This window comes from Molossus molossus, unplaced genomic scaffold, assembly GCF_014108415.1.
Source record: "Molossus molossus isolate mMolMol1 unplaced genomic scaffold, mMolMol1.p scaffold_m16_p_7, whole genome shotgun sequence".
Lineage (NCBI taxonomy): Eukaryota > Metazoa > Chordata > Mammalia > Chiroptera > Molossidae > Molossus > Molossus molossus.
The window spans coordinates 55467179-55492821 of NW_023425401.1; the positions used below are offsets into that span (position 1 = coordinate 55467179).

The 25643-nt window shown below is 37.7% G+C and overlaps 1 protein-coding gene across 2 annotated transcripts in view; it reads right to left on the bottom strand.

Moving 5' to 3' along the window:
* Positions 1 to 25643, bottom strand: part of RELN (reelin) — a 576569-nt gene that overhangs the window by 20306 nt on the left and 530620 nt on the right. For both annotated transcript variants that reach the window (XM_036246852.1, XM_036246851.1), the window contains exons 50-57: positions 16491 to 16747; positions 13392 to 13546; positions 12178 to 12392; positions 9855 to 10032; positions 7227 to 7402; positions 6974 to 7080; positions 5096 to 5338; positions 4097 to 4272 (exon numbers count right to left, since the gene is read on the bottom strand). In XM_036246852.1, the coding sequence (XP_036102745.1) occupies positions 4097 to 4272; positions 5096 to 5338; positions 6974 to 7080; positions 7227 to 7402; positions 9855 to 10032; positions 12178 to 12392; positions 13392 to 13546; positions 16491 to 16747 (1507 nt within the window). The remainder of the gene's footprint in view (positions 1 to 4096; positions 4273 to 5095; positions 5339 to 6973; positions 7081 to 7226; positions 7403 to 9854; positions 10033 to 12177; positions 12393 to 13391; positions 13547 to 16490; positions 16748 to 25643) is intronic.

Genomic DNA, 25643 nt, shown 5'->3' on the forward strand with positions numbered 1-25643 from the left:
AGGTTCTTTAGTTCTAGGTTGATAGAGGTAGCAAAAGAGAAGACCCCAATCAACTTACTCAAATATGATGACTTTGACATGGGCCCTGGTATGAACCCAGGAGAGAGGGAAAGCCTTTACTCTTCAAGGATGTGGCTTAGAATGATGAATGGGAGAACACAGGATATGACCTATGACCGTGAACATCCTTCATGCCACTAAATTAAAGAGTCTTGAGGGAGTAGCAGCATTTGGGGAGCTTGCCTCACCCTCCAGTCTCTGAGAAGAGTTTAACATAGAACTGAAGAAAAGAGTGAATACTTTTTTTACTTTTCTCCAGTACAACATTCTGGACAGCATTAATTGGCTGGTGCTTGCTTTGGCGATAAAATGAGTCCCCCCCTTTATCGAATTTATTGGGGTGACACTGATTAACATAATTATACAGATTTCAGGGAAATAATTATACAACATATCATCTGTACATTATATTGTGTGTTCACCACCCCAAGTAGAGTGAATACATTTGCCAATAGATCTGAAGAATTTTTCTATCTTAAAAAACTTAAACTCTGGACTTCTGGTCAAGATGGGGGTGTAGGTAAACGCGGTATCACCTCCTCCCACAACCACATCAAAATTACAACTAAACTACAGAACAACCATCATTCAGAACTTCCTGAAATCGAGCTGAATGGAAGCCCTACAACAATGAAATTAAAGAAGAAGCCACACTGAGACTGGTCTGAAGGGCAGAGGCGCAGATGGGCTGGTCCCACACTCATGTGGCAGATAAAAATCAGGAGGATACCTTGGCTGAGAAGGTCCTCCCTGAGGAGTGAGAGGTCCCCGTCCCACACCAGGTGCCCAGCTCATGGTTCCAGTACCAGGAAGAGAAGTCCCTATAACTTCTGGCTGTAAAATTCAGTGGGAAATGAATCTGAGGGAGGTTGAGGCTTCTGGAGCCCCAGGAAGCTACTCTTAAAGGACCCATGCACAGACTTTCTTGGATTTGCACCCTCCAGGCTTCAGCATGGGGAAGGAAGCATGAAAGGTACCAGAAACACATGAGGAAGAACTGAGTTGTTTGGCACTTGGGCAAGAGATGGAGGGGCAGCTTTCTCCCGGACAGATGTGCTGTCATATCAACGTGCCGTTGATCCTAGGATGAGCCCTTCCCTGGGTCAGCAAACAGCCGCCATATCTGGGACTCCAGCAACCTGGCTGACACTGTTTGCCCTGCCCTAGTGATTCCCTGAGGTCCTGCCCCACCCAACTTTTGGGCCCACCCAAGCTGTTTCCAATGGCTTTACCAGGACTGTCTTGGATCCTGCTTCAGATTTTCCTAAAATCTCTCAAACAAGCAGCATCTGGTCAGCAAGCCCCATACCTCTTGTTAAGTGGCCCCAGGTCTGGCACTAGAAGTAGCCAACCTTGATTCACAACTTGGTTTTTTCCTGGGCACCTCCAAGCCCAGCACAAGAAGCAGCCATCAGCTGATTGCTTTGTAGGTTATGCCTTGTGGCCCTGGGTAGAACACAGGTAGTGGTTGACCTTGCCCCACAGCCAGCACACCCAGTGGACAGGTACAGAGCACACTGTAGCACCACTACCCGACCACCTCCACAAATGACACACTCAATGAGTGGACTCAGTAGGTACCAGAGCCCTGATGAAGAAAGTCTTGTTCTGTGTGGTGGGCCCATACACCACTAATCCTTCAAGGGAGTCAAAGGTCAGTGGCTAGTGGGCACAGCCAGTCCTTGCAGCTGATCAGCCTGAGTAAATCCCTTCCCTTGACGTGCCAACAGCAATCAAGACTCGTTTACAACAGAAAGGTGTACAGTCCACACTAGGGGTGCACCTCAAGGGCCCAGCTGGGGTGATCATGGAGGTTGTGCCACTGTATCCTACAGGACACCTACAACAATAGGCCACCCTATGAAGCCTAGGAGACGTAGCAACTCTACCTAATACATAGAAACAAACACAGGGAAGCAGTCAAAATGAGGAGACCAAGACACATGTCCCAAAGGAAAGAAAAGAACAAAACTCCAGGAAAAGAACTAAACAAAACGGAAATAAGCAATCAGATGTAGAGTTCAAAACTCTGGTTATAAGGATGCTCAAGGAACTTAGTGAGAATTTCAAAGAACTTAGTGAGAACTTCAATGAACTTAAGGAGAACTCCAAGAAACTTAGTGAGAACATCAATAACATAAAAATGGACCAGTCAGAAATGAAGGATGCACTAACTGAAATAAAGAATAATGTACAGAGAATCAATAGTGCAGTAGGTAAAGCCAAGAAGCAAACCGTTGATTTGGAATATAAGGAAGCAAAAAACACCCAATCAGAACAACAACAACAACAAAAATCCAAAAAAATGAGGATAGTGTAAGGAGCCTCTGGAACAACTTAAAGTGTACCAACATTCGCATCATAGGGGTGCCAGAAGGAGAAGAGAGAGCAAGAAACTGAAAACCTATTTGAAAAAGTAATGACAGAAAACTCACCTAACTTGGTGAAGGAAACAGACATGCAAGTCCAGGAAGCACAGAGAGTCCCAAACAAGATGAACCCAAAGAGGTCTACACTAACACACATCATCATCAAAATGCCAAAGGTTAAAGACAAAGAGAGAATCTTAAAACAGCAAGAGGAAAGCAGTTTGTTACCTACAAAGGAGCTTCCAGAAGACTGTCAGCTGATTTCTCGAAAGAAACTTTGCAGGCCAGAAAGGAGTGGCAAGAGATATTCAACATGATGAAAAGCAACGATTTACAGCCAAGATTACTCTATCCTGCAAAACTATCATTTAGAATCAATGGACATATAAAGAGTGTCCCAGACAAGAAAAAACTAAAGGAATTCATCACCACCAAACCAGTATTATATGTAATGTTGCAGAGTCTTCTTAACGGAGAAGAAGAACAAAAATATGAAGAGTAAATGGCAATTAATACATATGTATCAACAATTGAATATGCAAACAAAATGAGCAAGCAGAACAGAAATAGACTCATAGATACACAGAACGTTTTGTTGTTTGCCAGATGGGAGGGGGTTGGGGGGATGGGTGAAAAAGGTGAAGAGATTAAGAAGTATAAATTGGTTGTTAGACTGATTGACCTCAAAGGGAAGGGGGGAGGGAGGGCAGGAAGAGATAAACCAAAGAACTTCTATGCATATATGTATAATCAGTGGACACAGACAACAGTGTGGGAAAGGCATGAGGGGGTGGGATTGGGGAGAAGGGGTCAATGGGGGGAAAAAAGGAGAGACATCTGTAATACACCCAACAATAAAGTTAAAAAATTTTTGAAAAAAAAACTGAAACTCGTTATCCATCAAAAAACAACTCCCCATTTCTCCTATCAACTGGCAATACATTTTTATTTCTGCTAATAATGATTTTTACTATCAACCATCATTGGAACACAGTTTTTAAAATGAGGGTATTAGAACAACAGATATTTGTCTTTAAAATGATCTAGTAATAAAGTGCATTTTTGTAATGCCCTTTCTTTTAGTGTGTTTTGCAACAGTAAAGACATACTGCTTTATCTTTCTCTCTATTGATTATCTCTTGTGCCTTCCTTTGTATCCTTCTATTATCAATAAATATGCGCTTAAAAGATTTGAGAGTCCTTTTAAAATATTTGAGGATTTGGGAAGTTCCAACTGGACTAATGTAGAGGTTTGTGATTGGAAGTCAGAGACAAAAGAATAAATAGAAAAGCAAAGTGGCTTGATATATGAAATGGGCATAGAATAAGAGAAAGAAGTGGGAAAAGATAAAGGAGAGGGGGGGGAGGGGGGGAGACCTATATGAAGCTTTTATTTCCAAGGTTTGGGAAAGTGAACTCAAGATTACATATCTAAAAGATAAAAATACAATTACATCTCTTGCTATATTCCAATATATTTATAGATTTTATATATGCTGAAATAATCCTACTTTATAAAGTCCTTTGTGAAAGGTTACTTCTTTTATTCATAAGATAGTCTCTTTTAATGAATGAAATCTATCATTTCCGTATACTTGTCCAAATAAGCCTTCTCCCCACATCCCCTCCTCTGCCATCCTCTGTTCAGAAGAGCTACTTCCCCTTACCTTAAACTGCATCATATACCCTGGCTGTATAATGAGTTCTCTGGAGGACAACACATTGTGAGTCTTGTCTTTCTTTTTATTTGGCCAGTAGAGGTGGAAGGATGGATTGCCACAGAACCCTGCTGTCCTTACTGCATTAGGGTAAAAACTCCAGTTTTCTTCATGGGAAGTGCCTTCTGTTAAGAAAAATTGAAAGTAATATGGTATGTTATTCTCTTAAACTGACTGGCTTATTGTTGAATTATATGAATGTGTATTCTCTAGCTTTCTGCTTACTCTTTAAGATTTATTCTGTTTTTATAATCCTCACCTGAGGATATGCTTTTTATTGATTCTAGAAAGAGAGAAAGGGAGAGGGAGAAAGAGAGAGAAACATCGATGGGTTGCCTCCCCACACACCTGAACTGCGTACTGAACCTGCAACCTGGGTGTGCGCCTTGACCAGGAATTGAACCTGTGACCATTTGGTGTACAGGATGACACTCCAATCAACTTAGCCACACTGGCCAGGGCAAAATTTATTCTCATTATATTTAATTGGTATAAATATAAATCCAAGATGAGAAATCAAATCTAGAAAAGATTATTAAGTACTAGCACTATAATGATTACTCAACTTTTAAAATGTAATTGCTAGTCTGAATGATTTTCACCATTGCAAAATTATTCTTGGTATACCTTTAAACCAATGCAATGCATATTTCTGCAGTACAGAAATTCCTTAAGAAACTAAATTCATTTTGGGATATAGAATTTTCAAATTATATTTAGAACTAGACATTTTGTTTCTAACAGGCTTTATTAAATTCTCAGTTGACATTTCAACCAGCCTCCAACCTTGAAGATTTAGAAACCACTGGGCAAAACAATAGTTAACATTTGTTGAGTATTGAATATATGCTAGGCACTCTTCTAAATGCTTTTCAGGTAATAATTCATCCAAAGACAGAAACTGAAAAACATCTCACAGGAGAGATTATTCAATGTTTTGTTTCTTACCATCATCAAAAGTGTCTACTAGTTGACTGGGATTGATTTCTGCTCCACCAATCAAAATGTTGTCTAGTGCCCACTGAGCACGCTCCACCCCAGAGACCACAAGTCCATTGCTGATCACAAAAGGCTGCCACCAGCGAAGTCGAGTTGTGTTGGTAAGGGCATCCTCAGGAAGAAGTATGTAGTCATGTCTAACAGAAATATATTTCTGATAATCCATCTCATGGAGCAAAGTCCAAGTAATTCCTATAATAACAAATAAATCAACATAGTAACACATCTGGGGGAAAAACAAACAAACACCCACAAACCACCAGTGTACTGCAGCTACTGCGAGCTTCCCAAATAAATCTTCAACCAGACCATGAGCATTGATTTCATTGACTTTAATATAAATGCTCACCACTTACAAATATTATTGAAAAATGAGGCTGATGATATGAAAGGAAGGGTATTTAGAAATACTTGGCCAAAAATAAAAACTGTAAAGTAAAAGTTATATATTTTCTGTCTTTAAAATTTTGTTCTGGATTCCCATATGCATTATTTCTCATGAATAATGAGAAACATCTGAGTTCTGCATGTTTCTAGACAACTCCTAGTATTTTATAAACAACGGTGTGGTGAATGCCGGGGAAGGGGGGGATTGAGGAGGAGGGGGTCAATGAGGGAAAGTTGGGGGGATAGCTGTAATACTTTCAACAATAAAGATAAATTTAAAAAATAAAATATAGCTATTATAATTCTATGCAATTTGTGGTTTATTGGACTGATATGAAGTTTCCCTCTTAACAACTGATAAGACTGTAGGTGGAATGTTTAAATTGTTTAAGAAAATACCTTTTAAATACATAAAATACTTTTAGGGCCATCTATTTATCTGCTAGTTATTAGGAATATCTATCTACTAAAGCTGATTTTCAAGACCTTATGGTATTACTGCTGATTTGAGCTACTTCCAAATAATAAAACAGAATTTGGTGAAAACAGTGTATGACACATTCACAAATTCAGGCTCTCTTCTTTCAAAATTAATTAAGTTTTCTTGTAGACCGCCTTAGCATTTATTACATTCTTGTTCACACAAAAGCTTTTTAAAACACTTTGAAATGTTTTTAAAATTACCTTTTACTTGAAAAACGATATAAAATTATTTTTTATTGTATCATTTATAATCTAGTTTCAGTTAAACATAGATATTATTTTCTTTATTCACAAACTCTGGAGCTTATTTAACATTTTATTTATTTTTCCTTAATTAAAAAATGTTAAATTATGGGGTTGACATTCACTATTACATTAATTTCAGGTATACAGCAGAGCTGTTAGACATTACAGAACTTAGGACGTGATGCCCTGATAAGTCTACCCTCCTGACACCATACACATTTTTTTTTTTTTTTTGTCCTCACCCGAGGACATTTTTCAATTTTTTGTTCAGATAGAGTGGGAGGGAGAAAGAGGAAGAGAGAGAGAGAAACATGGATGTAAAAGGGACACATCGAGTGGCTGCCACCCACATGACCAACCAGGGCCGGGGACAAACTGCAACCGAGGTACGCGCCATTAGTGGGAGCCAAACCTGGGTCCCTCTGGACCACAGGCTGACGCTCTAACTGCTGAGCCAAACGGGCCAGGGTGACACCATACACATTTTTTAATGTGATTTTACTCTTGTCTCTTTTCTTGGTAGATTTTGCTAACACAGTCACATGTGTGAAATGTGTTAACACAACTAAGATCCATAACTTTCTCTTTGTAACTTTCACTATTTGCATTGTGAAGTCAGCAAAGCTTTGTAGAGACTTTTCTCAGGTGCACTGGAACTGGATGAAATTTGGGAATCTGCTCCAAGGTATGGATTTCACCCCTGAGACATGCCTCCATCTGTAGAGTAGTCCAACAGCACGCCTTCCTTCCGGCAGATGGGCCGATGGCAGGAGGTCATGTTGTTCTCACTACCGATGCGCCCCCAGTATTGCAGGAATCTGAATGCAAGCACACATTATCCATCAGAATAGTAAATTAGAGTGAATACTCTACTCAAGTCCTGTATAATAACTTCTTCCATATGTGCCCCTTGCTCTGTGGCCAATTTGCTAAGTTGTGATGCAAATAACCCAAAATGACTTACTTTGCCCCTCTGAGATCCAAATCTTGAGTAATAGCTTGTCTCACAGTGGATCCCCCAAAGTAGAGTGCAGTGTCCTCGGCGAGAACCCCACACTCGGTACAAGTACTTCCACCTTCTAAGGACAGCCACAGATCAGGCTTGATCTCTTCACTGTCAAAGCGTTCCTTCAGAAAAGTCTGGGAAAAAAATAAGTGGCATGTGGTTGAAAATAATAATTTCAGGTAATAACTATGGAATAGTTAAGACAATAAAGAATTACATTTGGACTTTAAAAAATTTGAGCTGATTTTAAATGGTTTTCCAAAGATATTTTTAAAAAAAGGAGAGTTTCACATGTTCTTTACCATCCTATAGTGAAGATTATTTAAACTTGAATAATGTTTAATAATTAGAATTTAAAGTCTAGAGAGAATCTTAAAATAATTATAAGGTTGAGTACAGTAATACTCCTATTTGTAAAAAGTTACTTAAGCATATACTCCCAAATTATGTTTATTTACATGGTATATAAAAGTATCGTAATTTATTATATTATAAAACATGCACAAAAAATGATAATTCGAAGAAATAAGATAAAGTATAACAGATGTTCTAACACCCCCCCCCCCAACATTCCCCAATAGGATTATCTTATTCTCCCCAGGAGTGTGTGTCCTACCTTGGAGATTGCTTTCAGCAACCACGACCCTTCAGTTTGCAGCACAGAGTGAACTTTGAATGTCTACATGGTTAGGTATAGATATCTGAACCCAAAGCTTTCCATATGAAGTCAAAAGAAAATCAACCGTGGAAGGCAATTTGAAAGACATTTCATATATTTATCAAGGCCAAGATTTAAAACATTGGGGTGAAGTACTCAAATTCTAGAATAAAATATTTTCCTTGGGTCTCCAGTTTATCCTTTTAACTAAGAATAACCAACAATCAGGAATAGTGTATTTTCCAGAGAGAGTAGATAATTAAATATTAGGGTTTAGCCCTGGCCGGTTTGGCTCAGCGGTTAGAGCGTCCACCTGCAGTCCGGAGAGGCCCGGGTTCGGTTCCTGCTAAGGGCATGTACCTCGGTTGCAGTTTGTCCCCGGCCCTGGTTGGTCGTGCGGGTGGCAGCCACTCGATGTGTCCCTTTCACATCGATGTTTCCCTCTCTCTCTCTTTTCCTCTCTCTCTCTCCCACTCTGTCTGTACAAAAAATGGAAAAATGTCCTCGGATGAGGATTAAAAAATATATATTAGGGTTTATTATGGCTACATTTTGTGTAACATTATTTTATCCCCTCACATCATAGCAAGATCTTGATTATTCATTTTCCTCACAGTATATTCATTTTTGTCCATAATACAGTTTCGCATTGGGTTTACGCACCCAATGTTTTTTAACGGTAGAAATATATCATGAAAATAATTTGTTAGTTATAATTGCAGTAGTTATACAAAAACACTATATACTTTTCCACTTATTTAAGTGAGTTATCTAATTGCTATTTTATTGTGTAGTTGAAATGATTTAAATACACCTTCTTTAAACTTAGAACATAACCATCTCTATGGTTAAAGATGTGCAGTCATGTGTAAGTCTTACCTCACTGATGTTTGCAAATAAATGCAATTTTTAAAAATGGAAGTTAACATGTAAGAACACTAGAGTCAGAAGACATTGTTAACCATGTAAACTGTCATTAGAAAGATTTGAATAAGAGTGCATAATACAGATTTGTATACTTTCTAATTCAACTGAGGAATGCTAATGAAATTTGAATGTTGTGAAAGAAACTAGATTTAAAAAAATTTATCCATTATTTGTGACTATGTTTTTTACGTTATAGTCTCATTTAATAACAAATAGACTAAAAGTCTCAGGCACAAGTGAGCATTCCTCTAATTTTATTTTTTTAATTTAGCAATTCTAAAGTTATTGAAATGCTGTAGAAAAAAAGGACAGAACAGGTTTTGTTTACATTGTTTGCCTCTTATGTGTTTGATTTCAATTATTGTGTTTTTGTAGTGTAGACATTTTTTCTGTTATTGGAATGATGAACACACTATATTTATTCACAGAAATGGAACGCACATAAGGCAACTGTGTTGGGCAACTATATTTGCTTTGCATATGAAATAATAATATACCAGCTAAAGTTCCCAAGAATAATCTCTCTGTTCTTAATAGACAACCACATTCCCGCAGTTAGCATATCAGAACATTGAATTTTCTTAACAACAATTTAGGTACTGTTTAGTCCTTTTTGAAAATGTTTTTTTGTGATAATGTTATTTGTTTTAGTTCATAAAAACAACAATATTCTCCTTCAACATTACATCTCCTAAGAAGTGATATAAAGAAGGTTTAAAATTAACTTTAAATAAAGAGTCTGTTTAAAACAACAACAGTATTTATGTTCTCTAATCCATATAGTCTGGTGTATTTGTGAATCGAGTAAATTGTACTAGAACTTGATCCTAATATTCTTGTACCTAAGAAACTTAGGACATATTTCTTTTAGTTTCCATCCAAAGGATTTACTTACTGGGGGCCCCAAAGAACAGTGTTATAAATTCAGTTTTACAATGAAGTTGGTTCTTAAGGCAGGGCCTGCAATGTGAGTACACGCTGAGTCAGGGCTTTAACGTTACCTTCAGAGTGTGAGTCAGGTAGCAGCTGGGCCCCGAGTATCCTGGATCACAGATGCACTGTTCCTTTAAGCAATCTCCATGGCCCCTGCAGTTGTCCAAGCATCCAGGGCCCAGGTAGAAATTATCAATGGCCCACTGCATATCTGAGTACTTTTGATAGAACCTAAACCTCACTGGACTATTAGCGACACAAAAGCAAAGGAGCAAAAAACAAAAGTTAACTTTTTTTAGGTTCATTTACTTGCACATGCATTCAGTGTACAAGAAAAACAAAAAAACATTTAAGACACTCTGAGAGGATGAAATGGATTAATAAAAAATGTTTTCTGGCTGTCATTATCTTTCTCTTTTTAGTCACGAGACTTTATAGCCAGTTTCATTTAAATTTTATAATATGAGAACAAACTTGTAAAACACAATGAAAACACAGTGAAATCTCTATTTCAAGCAACAGAAACATTTTAAAACACCAAATGATCATAAATCACGTTGCTTATGAACTGGAGTCCAGTGACTGCATCATGATTTAGATTCATTAATTGCATTTCTGAAATTGTGTGAAGGTGAGTGAATCCTTGGATGGGGCCTTGTCAGTATACACCCAGCCCTCAGGTGGTTGGGAAACAGAAACTTCTGAATTCCCCAAAGATAATCAATATTCTCAGAGTAACTATGCTAATTAGAAAACAAATTTGAAAGATTTATATTAAAGGATATTTTTCTAAGATTTTAATTTCATTATTGTTCTTCTCTGCCTTCTGGGGAAATACAAACCTCATAATTAACCTTATATTAAAATACTCTACACCATGTTGGTGTAGAGTCCAAAGTGCATGAAGGAATTTTCTGGGGTGATATAAATGTTCTGTATCTTGTTTCATGTGTTGGTTATATGGGTTATACAATGGTAAGAGCTCACTTCACTAAACAATTAAGATATATGCATTTTACATTAATGTAAATTATATTTCTTTATAAAAAAGAAAAGAGAATGGATTGGGAAAAATGAGGCAAGGACGTTGTGGTGGCTTCCCAGCATGCATTTTTACCTCAGATGAGTCATATGAGATAATCATCGTAATATAATTCCCTTAGCTATTGATCAAGAAAGGGCATTCTTGAGTTAATTTGTACCAGTGGGATGCAAGGAGGTGCATGCTCTGGCTCTCTTTGAAAGAAAAACAAAGGTAAGGATGCATTCTGCCCCAGTTTGCTGAAAGTCATCTGTGTTCAGGAGAAACGGCCTGAAGGCTGAGTGTGGCCAATGTGTGGACAGTGGAACAAAGAGTAAGAGTAAGAAGTAACAATGTCTTTGAAAACATTGTTGAATTTGTGAATCAACTAATTCTAGAATCAATTTATCTTTGGATTCTTTTCATTATAGATAAAATACATTTCATTTTTAACTGAGCCAGTTTGAATTGGCTTTTCTGTTACCTGCAGCTGAAAGAATCCTGATTTAGCTTCCTATTATGTTAATTGACCAAGTCCTTTAGATTTGTCCCAGAAAACTGTGAATGCTTATGTAGTAAATGATATATATGGGGCACTGGAAAAGCTGTGTGTAAGCACCTTATTCAAAGGCTCTAGGTATTCTGGTTATATATCATAAGTCTGTTTACAAGAAGGTTTTTTATTTAGCCACACTCTATGATTGATATGGTGGAGGTTCACCTATCATTTCCTTTAATGTATCTTTTGTCCTAATTTTACAGTCGAAGAGAAATCTTTTAGAATTGCCTGAAATTAACTTATCCACAGACTTTTTGGAGAAAAGTTTAATCATCTTGGCTCACTACTGCTCCAGGCTAATTACTTTTCACTGCAGGTACAGAATATAATGCTTTGATAAGAGAAAAATAAAACCAACAGACCCTACTTGTACAAATAGTATGAAGAGTTAGGATTTGTACAAAAAGCTTGAGTTAGGATTTTGCTCCTGGCTCTGTCTGTCATGGATTGACAAGGCCGTAATGAGGAAAGCATATGGTGTGTGGTGGACCACAATCTACAAGGTCCACAAGGTAACATACACCTTCTCATCTAGCTCCAGGGCCATCACAATTGCTCTGTCTCCATTTGCAAATACTGAGCTATAAAACATGAAAGGGCCTGCCAAGGCCCATCTTCATAAGACTGAGAATTACAACTTGAGGTCTCCTTGAGTTAGCTCATCATGGAGGTCACCAATTAGAGAGCATTTAGACTTAGGGAGGAAGACAACATTTTACCTACAATTACACAGAATTTCAGGCTCAACCACAGTGTCCCTAATCTACTTCTGGATGATTGAAATCAGGTTTTATTTTAATTTTCTACTTACTTTCCCACTAAGCTTTCAGGGAGGGGATAGGTGATCCTTTTCCACCCTTTAGTTGGAAAGAATACGGATGGCTGAGAAACACTTCCAGAGCATTTTGGGTCTGCAGGTAAGCACTGAGGGACCAGATAATTCCAGCTCACACCAAAGTCAGTAGAATACTGTACATGAATTTGATTCTGGGCAACTTTTTCAGACACTTTACATCCAACAGAGATCTAATAAACAGAGAAACAAGATGGTTAATATATTAAACCCATATTACATGTTTCTGCTCTAAGGACTTGTCACAAGAAAGTTGCTGATCACTTGATAGACACTGTACCACATCTATCCTGTATTTTCAGGTTTCTTACTTGTTTTGCCGATGGGCAGGAAAGTCGACATGGTTGCTCCAGGTGACAGATAATAGAAAGTGCCAAATACATTGTGCAGGGAGTTTGGAAAGAAGCTGAAAACTGCTTTTGCCATGGCTGGCTGATTGCCTGGGGAGGCCTGGGCCCTCTTACAAATTATTGTTTGTTGTGCTAATGGTCTGGCATTTCTATTTGGCAGAATGCTGACCAAGAAGGATTGCTAGCAGCTTTACCAAGTTTACTATTTTGTCCTACAATTTATGACTCACAATAAATCACTTCCAACTACAAGTAAGACACAATGAAGTTATAACAGAAGGTGCTTTTAATAAGGCCCAGCACCCTTTGTTGATGGAAGTAGCCATCATGCGCCATTTGTTGTTAATACACTACAACTAAGGTGACAGAATAAATAGGCTGACATAAAATCTTGGCCAAAATTGATGTTCACATTAATGCTATTCATGCCTCCCCCCACCCCATAATTTTCTTTCTTCATAAACATGAAAATGCTCTTGCAAAAAAAGTAGATATAACCATAATAGCTTTAATTTTCTCATAAAGGAAAAGATTGCCAATTGGAATCAGTATATTTATTATCAATATTTGCTTTATCAGTATTTAACTCTGAGCAGAAGCACATTTACTCTTATGAAAGGTTCACCTTGAAGTAGTTCAGAAATAAAATACTTGAAGTCATTAAGTTATATATAGTTGAGTTGTATATTACCTTAATATTAAATTTTATTTTTCAAAGTAATATTAAATCAATGCAATAGATGATCTTTGTCTCTACAGTTTTTTCACTTTTATATTGCTAGTATATGGTTATTTGTGTAATTAAGACTATAACATTTTCACCTTGAACTGCATGATCCAGCTGTCAGTGGGAGTCAAGTCATGAGTCACTGCGTACACTTCTCTCCCATCATGACTGCCACAAATCATGACACCATCAGGGGAATCACAGAATCTTTCTACTGTACAATCATCATGGAATAGCCAATGCTCATTCACTTAAAAAAATAATAGATGAAAATGTTATGACAAAAATACTTGAGGCAAATTTTCACTTTAAGCAAGATCTAGAATTAAGTATAAATGTCTATTATATATATTACATACAATCCAAAGACTAAACATGAATGTAAGCACATCCCTTTAGGAACATGGACCCTGGGAGGTTGAGATATACCTACTACCTTGATATTAGTAAGTCTATATTTGGAAGAGTGTATTGTATGTGCTATAAATGAAAATCAAAGGAAAACATCTAGTTTTTTATCTGACAAATATTTACCTTTTAGGCAGGCTCTAAAGGAGAAATAATTTTTAGTAACGTGATAGGGAAGTAAGTGAAAGTGAGTTAGCTACTTCTACTCAAATTCTGATAGTGCCATCTGGGTAATTAAAAAACTTGTTACAGTATTAGTCAAACTCATAAAACCAGAGAGAATAGTGGTTACCAGGGGCTGGGGGGAGGCGGGAATGGAGAAGTGTCAGTCAAAGGATACAGAGTTTCGGTAATGCAAGGTGAATAAGCTCTGGAGGTCTACTGTAAAACATAGGGCCTATAGCTAAAAATACTGTAGTATATAGTTACAAATTTGCTAAGAGAGTAGATCATATATTAAGTGCTCTTATCTTAACAGAAAAATCAATATTAGAAAGGGGGGGCAGAAGAAGACTTTTGGAGGTGATGGACAAATTTATGGCCTTGATTGTAGTGATGGTTTGCTTCATGGGTGTATACTTACCTGCAAACTTATCAAGTTGTATACATTAATTATCTATAACTTTTTGTATGTCAATTATACCTCATTAAAGTGATGTAAAAAAAGCTTATAAGAGTCTAAGGACAATTAAAACAACAAGATTATGACTTGATTAGTTCAGAGTGTATCCTATTCTCTCTCTCTCTCTCTCTCTCTCTCACACACACACACACACACACACACACACACACACACACACTCACTTCTCATAAATCCCTTTCTCTTCTGGAAGAAGTGTTTTTAACATCATGATTTTATCCCAGAAAAGTTTAAGATTAAACATATCTACAAACTGCATCTAATTCATGATATACTTTGATTTTATAGGTTCAACTTTTCTCTCAAAAGTTTCCCGGCTAGCTCCAGTATTTGCAGTGGGAACAACCAGAGGCCTGGGACCTCTGGCAAGCTGCACAGTTGGACCAAACAATTTAATTGGAATTTGGCTTTCACCTGTGTTGTGTCCTTGCAATTTTGTCTGAGAATGATATATACCTGTAGAATGAGAAGTTTATATCTGGGATTCAAATAGCTACTCCAATACCATTATCTGTTAGTTTTCATTCTGTGGGGTTTGGAGCTACATTTAATCCTACAGCACTGATATAGGACTCAAGAGAGAAAGAGAGCAGACATAAGATTCCAGTAAGAGTACCTTGAGACAGTTTATTCTGAGGTACATATTGAATTTTATGCTAGAACTCTGCAATCCTAATGAAAGAAAGCTTACATTAATCAAATAATTCATCAATCTGTTCTGCAATATCACAAATGACTTCTGTAACTTGTTACAGTTTCTAGGACTACCACTTTTGCAAGACAAGCAGGAGGCAGAAATTTTGTTCCTTAATTGGTATATTACCAATTAAGCCTAAAGGAAAAATCAGTACTTTAAGCACTCAAACAAATAATCTGTATTTGTTTGTATTCATACAGAAGCAGTGCTCAAATTATTCTCTGATCATAAACTCACTATGGTTATCCTTTGGATGATTTTTATTTTCATTCTCATGATTTTTTGTATCTTCTCAATTTCACACTCTGAACATGCATTACTTTTGTAAGAAAACATTAATAATTAAGTATTTTAAACTGTCAAAATTCCTCAAATTTCAAAATTTTTCTGCATAGGTTTCATTCTTATCAGTCTTATTGTAAAATACATCTACCTTTCTATTAAAAATTCTAGGGTTAAGTTGCATGTGATAAAACTATGGTAAATATTATATCTATTTTCACAGTTTGGGTAACACTTGCAGTGTTGGTAAGATGTATAATTAAACATCTCTACTTGACCTGAAGATACTGTTTTATGTAGCGTAACCATGGATGTAGCAGGACAAAGCCACATATTTAAAATAAGATATAACTTTAGCAAAAGGTGACCAAAATAGTGTTATGAAATGAAAAGAAAACAAGACATTGACAATAAGAATAGCATGACGAGATCCTTGCTAGTTCACCAGGATCACTGCACTACTCCTGTTGGAATGAAGAGTACTAAGCAAGACCTTGGATAGTCTCTCTTTTCATGTGAAACATGAAATGCCATCACAAATGCATCTGACACAGAGCAAAACAAAACACTTGTCTCTCGATATTAAAACAAGTGACCAGGAAATGTTGGCTTGCTACCCAAAGTAGAAAACAGAAACAGAAATGAATTTTTTTTTAGAAAAGAAAATATCTTGTTAACAAAATTATAGACTGTTATTGATTAACAACATACTTGATGGTTAGAAAAAAAGATTACTTATAATGTAAACTAGGAAGGTTGAGAAAAACAAAAAGGTGACCCTATCCCCCTTTCTCTGTTCCTATACAATTTGAGAATCTGTAAAAGGTATTTTTTGTTGTTGTTAATCATCATCTGAGCATAGTTTTTCCACTGACAGAGAGTGGAAGCGGGGGGGGGGGGGGGGTAAAGAGAGAGACAGAGAGAGGAAGAGACAGTGGTTGTGTCCTGACTGGGGCAGGGGCACTGGGGATCGGACCTGCAATTCAAGCACATTCCCTTGATGGGGAATCGAACCTGAGACCCTTCGGTGCCCAGGCCGACACTCTAACCACTGAGCATACCAGCTAGGGTAAGAATCTGTAAAAGGTTTCATAGTCCACTCTTTTGAAAAGACTCAAATCCAACTGCATTTCCACTGGCTTTTATTTAACATTATGAAAAATTTACCTGCAGTTTTGTCCTCCATAAACATGTCAAAAGCAATTCTCCCAACAGGACCAGCATCTGCGGGGGAGCGCTCATGCTGGGGCACTGGGGCACTGCTGAAGGTGTCCAGCATGACTGTCCTCTGGTCGGCAGAGCCTGAGATGAGGACATTGTCGACGGCCCAGTCGTTCTGATCCAGGCCGTCATGTCTCGGCTGCCACCAGCGGAAGCGAGTAGCAATCTCTTTAGCATCAGAAGGGAGAAGGATATTCACAAATCTGTAAGAAAATGGTGAGGGTGGGAGAAGTCTTGTCAAATGTCTCATGTAAGTAAAAGATTGACAACCATGTCACATGGTGAGTGAGGAGAGGACACTGACTAAAATAGTTTTTTAAAAACCATGATGAACTGGCTTGATCTTATGAGGTCTCTGAAGTCACTGAATTGGGGAAATAGAATATGAACAATTCAAGAATCCTGGAACTAGCAACTTACTGACTGCCTTGGAGGGACTCCACAATTTTCTGCTTGCCTGGGATCTGTAGGCTTAGAGTATATGCACTTGAGTAGACAGAAGCCAATTGACTTATTTTATTTTTTTGTCACCTTGGAATTAATTTCATCTGTTTCCTTCTCTTGGCTCCTTGATTGTATTCCACTCCAAATGAGTACCAGCAATTTGTTGGAAATATGCACATGAGATTGTGGCAGGACATTGGGACTAGCCTGACAGTGCCAGGTTGTATGTAATTATTTTATCAGTTGCCTGTGGCTTGACATTGACTTTGTCTTTGTTTTATTGAAAACATTACACCAAGAACTGCTGAGAATCATAGGCTAACAAGCCTAGCATACTACCCCTTACTCAGTCACCAAGGACAGCCGTGGAAAACCATGACTCCAACATGAATGTTAACTGGCTAGAAATAAGGTCTAAAATACCCCTTAATTACAATTATACACTTAAACCCCAGGAATATATCAAACACTTTCAAACTTACATTCACAACTCATAAAGTCTGTTGGGGAAAATAATTTCCTGAGGTTTATTCTCCTCTGCATAAAGTATCACTTTTAATCCATGCTAATTTACCTCCCTTTACTTCCAAATGTTGCCTTTTAGCATTACTGCTCCAGGACAGGACCAACAATCCCAAGTTCACCCTGTGAAAAACCCTTCAGCTGAGGGCTTTGATGGTTGATGACCCCTTTAATTTCTGTGTTTCACACTGAAGAGATTTTGTTACTTTTAGTTTTGTTTATACAGTATCTCTTCACTGGTTTCAGTCTTCCTTCTTCCTCTCTCTTTTATGTCTTTCTTGGAAAGACATAGGAAGCAGTATTCCAAAAGGGGATCAATCAAGGTTCATTCAAAGCTAGGATGCTTGTAGTTGGAGTTCCAGTACCCGGACTTTAAATACTTAAAAAAATTATATCCATCATTTTGTACAGCTTTTGGGCCATGATAGCTTAGTGGATCTTGGTTTTAGGGAAGGAAAGTATAGGTCGTGAGTCCAAGATCCTAACTGTGTAGTTACTGCCAGTTTGGAGACCATTAATCTTTAGGCAAATAATCTTTTTCTCATGGATCTCAACTACAAAGGTCATCTATATCCCTCCCCACCCTCCTTTTTAATGTTCCTAAATATCTTTCTACAGTCTACTTCCATTGATTTGGCATGTTTAATTAACATTTTAAAATGTATTAATTAATATCAGAAAATCTACCCATTCCTGGAGGGATATACAATCATACTTCTTTACCCAGAGCATGATCTTTTAGTTTTATTTTTCTTTCTTATTTCTAAATTAGTTTCCTTTCTCTGATAAATCCTTGACCACATTTTAAAAATCTTTGGAATGGAAATTTATCTAAGGCTGCTGAAAGTTTATTTATTGATTTTAATCCTCACCCAAGGATATTCTTACATTTATCTTCAGACAGAGTGGGAGAGAGACAGAGAGTGAGAAAGAGAGAAACACTGATGTGAGAGAGACACAACAATTGGTTGCCACCCGCACGACCCCAACCGGGGCTGGGGCCAGGGCCAAACTGCAACCGAGGTATGTGCCCTTGGCTGTAATCAAACCCGGGACTCTTTGGCACTTGGGCCGACACTCTAACCACTGAACTAAACTGACCAGGGCTTTTTTTTTTCTTTATTGATTTTAGAGAGAGAGGAAAGGAGAAGGAAAGAGAAACATTGATTTTCCACCTCCTGCATCCTCCCCACTGGGGATTTGACCCACAACTAGGGCATATGCCTGGACCCGGAATTGAACTGGCGACCTCTTGGTGCATGGATCAATGCTCAACCACAGAGCCATACCAGTTGGGTAGAGCTAATTAAAGTTTAAATAAATTAGAATCATTGTTCCTATCTTGGTCAATTAGTTTCTCCTTTAGAAAACTAAAGTAGATTAGACAGTTATGTTTTTATCCTACAGAAACATAACTTCCCTTTCCCTAAATATAATGCTGTTTAAGTGTTCAGGAACCCACACTTGAAAATCTTTATCACTTCCTCTATAAAGACAAGAAAGTGGTTTATTTGGACTGTGTATTATCTCCTACTAATAGATAAGCACATTTTTTTACACTATGATACTGTGTAACACTTAGATTCTATTGGATTCTTTTATAGGTGTTCAACTTTAATCCAAGTGCAGGATTTAAATATTTTGCTTGTGGCAGAGATTGCTGGCATTTTCTCAATGGCTGTTCTTCCCTTCATCCTTTATAATGGGAGCCCATCTTTTCAGGCAGGTGAACAGTCACCCAGAATAAAGATAATGTGTCTTGACTCCCTTGCATCTGGGTGTGTCTCTGTGCCTAAGTTCTGTCTACTGGAATGGAAATGGAAGTATGGGTAACTGTTAAGAAGTGTCCTTGAAACCCCTGTTGGGGGAATTCCAAAATGGCGGCAAAGTGAATGTAAGTTACAAAGCCTATCTCCCAGGAACAAACTGAAATTACAATTAAAATAAAGACAAATTGTTTGGAAAAAGCAACAGAAAAGCAGCTTGCGAGACCATATAACCAGGAGCACTGAATCGATCCTGGTAGGATTGCGGAGGCGCGAGAGGGGGACGGGGAGCCCACGAACAGCAGTGGTTTTAGCTGTGAGTAGCACCCTCAGGGTTAAACTCTCAAGCCCACTCCAAGCACAGAGCTGGGACAGAGCGCTAAAATAGCCACAGCCACTCACTTTGGGCTCTGGCAGAGAGAGGGTACACTGGACTAGAACTGTGTGGGGACACTAGGGATTTGGAGGGTGCACAGAGCTTTTGCTGAGTTGTGGCCATGCAGGACTGTGGCCACCTTACTCCTTCCCAGGGCTCTAGGGAGAGGTGACAGCCCCTCCCTCGGAAATTCAACCCCACCCAGTGGGACATTGAAATGCAAATTGAAGCTCATTAACAACCAGCAACTGCCCTATCCTCGAGAAATTCCCTTATGCTGAACACCTGAGGAAGTTTTTCATTCAACTGAGAACCCAAGGCCCTTTAAGTAACCACAACTAATAGCTTCCAGGCAAAAAGCTAGAGGATAACTGAACCATTCTTGGGTTAGCACCTCTAACCAGGAAAAAAAGACTTCACAGTGATGGTGTTTAACGTGGGCCCTCCCATGCTCATCCAAACCCAGTAGAGGGAGCCAAACAGCAGAACACCAACACTCACAGATAAAAACTTGGCAGGCTCCAAAACTCACTGAGATAGCCAAAATGGTCAAACAAAGAAACAAATCCCTAATGAAAGAACAAGAGACCTCTACTGAAGATGAGATAAATGAAATGCAGTTAAGCAAGTTAACAGAGCTAGAATTCAGAGCCATAATCTTGAGTAAGCTCAACAGCATGAGTAAGGACATCAACACCACGGCTAATGACATAAAAACACTGAAAATCAACCAACTGGAAATTAAAAACCACCAAGAAGAAATAAAGAATGACATAGAAATAAAGAACACATTGGAAGGACTAAACAGCAGAGTAGAGGAAGCTGAGGACTGGATCAGTGAATTAGAAGACAGGGTAGAAAAAAAATCAACCAATCAAAACACCAAAAGAAAAAATCAATTAAAAAACAGAAAGACAGCTTAAGAACTGTGGGACAACTGGAAATGTAATAATATTTGCATCATAGGAGTCCCCAAAGAAGAAGGAAATGAGCAAGGGATAGAGCATATATTTGAAAAAATAGTAACAAAAAACTTCCCAAATTTGGTGAAGGAAGAAGGCATTCAAGTTCAAGAAGCAAAGAGAGTCCCAACTAAGAAGAACCCAAATAGGCCCACACCAAGACACATAGTAATTAAAATGCCAAAAATTTAAGACAAAGAGAGAATCCGAAAGTCAGCAAGAGATAAGCAACAGGTTACCTACAAAGGAACCCCCATAAAGCTATCATCTGACTTCTCAACAGAAACACTACAGGCCAGAAGAGAATGGCATGAAATAATCAAAGTCATGAAAAACAAGGATCTGAATCCAAGACTACTCTACCCAGCAAGGCTATCATTCAAAATAGTAGGTCAAATAAAGAGCTACCCAGACAAAAAAAAAGGCTAAGGGAATACATTAGCACCAAACCAGCAATGCAAGAAATGTTAAAAGGACTGCTGTAATTAGTAAAAGAAATGGGAAGAAAAATAGAACCACACTAAACAAAAATGGCAATAAATAAGTATATATCAATAATCACCTTAATGTAAAGGGATTGAATGCTCCCATAAAAAGACACAGAGTAGTTAACTGGATAAGAAAGTATGACTCATCTATATGTTGTTTACAAGAGACCCACCTCACAACAAAAGACTCACATAGGTTGAAAGTGATAGGATGGAAAAAAATCTTTCAAGCAAATGGAAAGGGAATAAAAGTTGGGGTAGAAATACTCCTACCTAATAAAATAGATTTCAAAATGAAGGCCATAACTAGAGACAAAAAAGGTCACTACATAATATTGAAAGGATGTATCCAACAGGAAGATATAACCTTGGTAAACATATATGCACCCAATATAGGGGCACCAACATATATTAAAAATCTTCTGGAGGACTTCAAAGAAAAAATTGACAGCAATACAATCATAGCAGGGGACTTTATCACCTTGCTGACATCACTGGATAGATCCTCTAGACAAAAATTTTCTTAGACAAAAAATTAACAAGAAAACACAGACTCTAAATGAAGCGCTAGATCAAACAGATTTAATAGATATCTACAGAGAATTACACACCAAAACTGCAGAATTCACATTCTTCTCAAGTGCACATGGGACATTCTCAAAGATAGAACACATGTTAGGACACAATCTAAGTCTCTACAAGTTCAAGAAGATTGAAATCATAACAAACATCTTCTCAGATCACAATGGCATGAAACTAGAAATCAACTGCAACAAGAACATGCAAAGACATTGAAACACATGGAGGCTAAATAGCATGTTATTAAACAATGAATGGGTTACCAAGAAGATCAAAGAAAAAATTAAAAATTTCCCGGAAATCAATGAAAATGAACACACAACAACACAAACTCTATGGGATGCAGTGAAAGCAGTTCTGAGAGGGAAGTTCATAGCACTAGAGGCCTACCTCAAGAAACAAGAAAAATTTCTAATAGACTATCTAACCTCACAACTTAAACAACTAAAAAGCAAACAAAAAGAAAACCCCAGAGCAAGTAGAAGGAAGGAAATAGTAAAGATCAGAGCAAAAATAAATGACGTGGAGACCAAAAAAACAATTCCAAGGATCAATGAAACAAAGAGCTGGTTTTTCGAAAAGATAAAAAAGATTGATAGACCCTTAGCTAGACCTACCAAGAAACAAAGACAGAGAACCCAAATACACAAAATCAGAAATGAAAGAGAAGTAACAACTGACACCACAGAAATACAAAGGATTGTTAACAAATACTATGAACAATTACATGGCAACAAATTTGACAATCTAAGCAAAATGGACCAATTTCTAGAAGCACATAGTCTCCCAAAACTGGACTGTGAAGAGATAGAAAACTTGAACAGACCAATAACAACTAAGGAAATTGAAGTGGTAGCCAAGACTCTCCCAGCAAACATAAGCCCAGGCCCAGAAGGCTTCACAGGGGAGTTTAACCGAACAATTAAAGAAGAACTAACACCCATTCTCCTCAAACTATTTAAAAAAATTCAAGAAGGAAGACTTCCAAATTCGTTTTATGAGGCCAGCATAATTCTAATTCCAAAACCAGAAAAAGACACTACAAAGAAAAAAAACTGCTTGCCAATACCCCTGATGAACATAGATGCGAAAATCCTTAACAAAATACTAGCAAATCGAATCCAGCAACACATCAAAAAATTATTCACCATGACCAAGTGGAATTCATTCCAAAGATGCAAGGATGGTACAATATTCGCAAATCAATAATGTGATACACCATATAAACAAAATGAAGAATAAAAACCACATAATCATATCAATAGATGCTGAAAAAGCATTCGACAAAATGCAGCACCCATTTCGATAAAAAAGCTCAGCAATGTGGGAATAGAGGGATCATATCTTGACATATTAAAGGCCATATATGAAAGACCTACAGCCAACATCATACTCAACGGGCAAAAACTAAAAGCATTTCCTTTAAGAAAAGGAACAAGGCAAGGATGCCACTTTCACCACTCATATTTAACAGTAGTGTAAGTATTAGCCACAGCAATCCAACATGAAGAAAAAATATATAGGATTCAAATTGGAAAGGAGGAAGTGAAACTCATTATTCGCAGATGACATGATATTATACATAGAGAACACTAATGACTCCATCAAAAACCTACTAGACTTAATAAATAAATTTGGCAAAGTGGCAGGATACAAAATTAATGTCCAGCATTCTTATACACCAATGATGAACTCACAGAAAGAGAAACTGAAAAAACAATCCCATTTATCATCGTGGGAAAAAAATAAGATACCTAGGAATAAACTTAACCAAAGAAGTAAAGGGCCTATTTGCAGACATCTACAAGACATTGAAAAAAGGAAGTAGAGGAAGATATAAAAAGTGGAAGCACATACCTTGTTCATGAATTGGAAGAATTAACATAATTAAAATGTCGATATTACCCAAAGCAATCTATAGATTCAATGCAATCCCCATCAAAATACCAACGACATGTTTCACAGAGCTAGAACAAATACTTCAAAAGTTCCTACAGAACCAAAAAAGACCCCAAATAGCCACAGCAATCTTGAAAAAGAAGGACAAAGTAGGTGGGATCACAATACTAGGCATCAGGTTATACTACAAAGCTACTGTAATCAAAACAGGCTGGTACTGGCACAAGAACAGGCAGATAGACCAGTGGAACAAAACAGAGAACCAAGAAATGGACCCAAGACATTATGCTCAATTAATATTTGACAGAGGAGGCAAGTGCATACAGTGGAGTAAAGACAGCCTCTTTAATAAATGGTGTTGGGAAAATTAGACAGCTACATGCAAAAAAATAAAACTAGACCATCAACTTACCACCATACACAAGAATAAACTCAAAATGCATAAAAGACTTAAATGTGAACCGTGAATCCATAAAAATCCTAGAAGAAAATGTAAGCAATAAAATTTCATACATTATATGTAGTAGAATTTTCACTGATACATCACCTAACGGAACAGAAACAAAGGAAAACATGAACACATGGGACTACATCAAACTAAAAAGCTTTTGTACAGCAAAAGAAACAACCAACAAAATGGAAGGGCAACCCACTGTTTGGGAGAGCATAATTGCCAATGATACATCAGATAAGGGGTTAATTTGCAAAATATATAGAGTACTCATACAGCTCAACAAAAGAAGACAAAGAACCCAATCATAAAATGGGCAGAGGAACTAAATAGACACCTCTCCAAACAGAACATACAAATGGCCAAGGGACATATGAAGAAACACTCAACATCACTAATCATCAGAGAGATGCAAATTAAGACAACAATGAGGTATCACCTCACACCTGGCAGAATGGCCGCCATCAACAAATCATCAAACAACAAGTGTTGGCGAGGGTGTGGAGGAAAGTGGACTATAGTACACTGCTGGTGGGAATGCAGACTGGTGCAGCCACTGTGGAAAACAATATGGTGTTACCTCAAAAAATTAAAAATTAAACTGCCATTTGACCCAGTGATACCACTTCTAGGAATATACCCTAAGAAGCATGAAACACCAATCAGAAAGAATATATGTACCCCATATTTGTAGCAGCACTATTTACAATAGCTAAGATCTGGAAACATCCCAAATGTCCATCAGTACACGAATGGATAAAAAAGCTGTGGTACAAATACACAATGGAATACTATGTAGCTGTAAGAAAGAAAGATCTCTTATCCTTTGAGACAACATGGAGGGACCTAGAAAGTATTATCCTAAGTGAAACAAGCCAAACAGAGAAAGACAAGTTTCATATGATCTCACTTATTTGTGGAATATAATGAGCATAACAGTCTGAGGAATAGGGTAGACCCAGAGACGTGGAAGTAGGGTACAGACTGACAACCCTCAGAAGAGGAGATGGTGGGGGGAGGGAAGAGATAAACTACAGAACTTATATGCATGTACACATAACCAACAGGAACAACAGAGCTGGGTAGGAGTTGAGGGAGGATGGGGAGGAGGGTGTCAATGGGGAAAAAAAGGAGAAACATGTGCAAGAAAAATAAATTAATAAATTCATTAAGAGTCAAAAAGAAACGTTCTTGAAGGGAGACAACACACCCTTCTTTTCCCATCCTCCTTCCTGCTGGCTGGAACGTGGAGGAGCTAGAGCTCCCCTTTTGGAGGTCATGTGTTGTGTGTGGCAGTAGTGCAAGGTAGAAGGAACCTGGGTCTCCATTGCTTGTGGAACTGCTGGAGCAGCCCTGGGCTACTTACATAACAGAAGGAAAAAATCCTTTTGTTTGTGTTATTTTGGGTTTTCTGTCATTCACAGTTGAACCTATTCTTAACTAATATATTGAATTTAAATGATCATTTACAATATTTATTAATTGTTTTTATTTTACCTAGTGTTTAGCCTGTACGCAGTTTGCCATGTACTGATAGATTATGTATGTTTCTTCTTCTTTTTTTGGGGGGGGGTGCTTTTCCTTATTCTTGACTGGGTTGTGTTCATTCCTC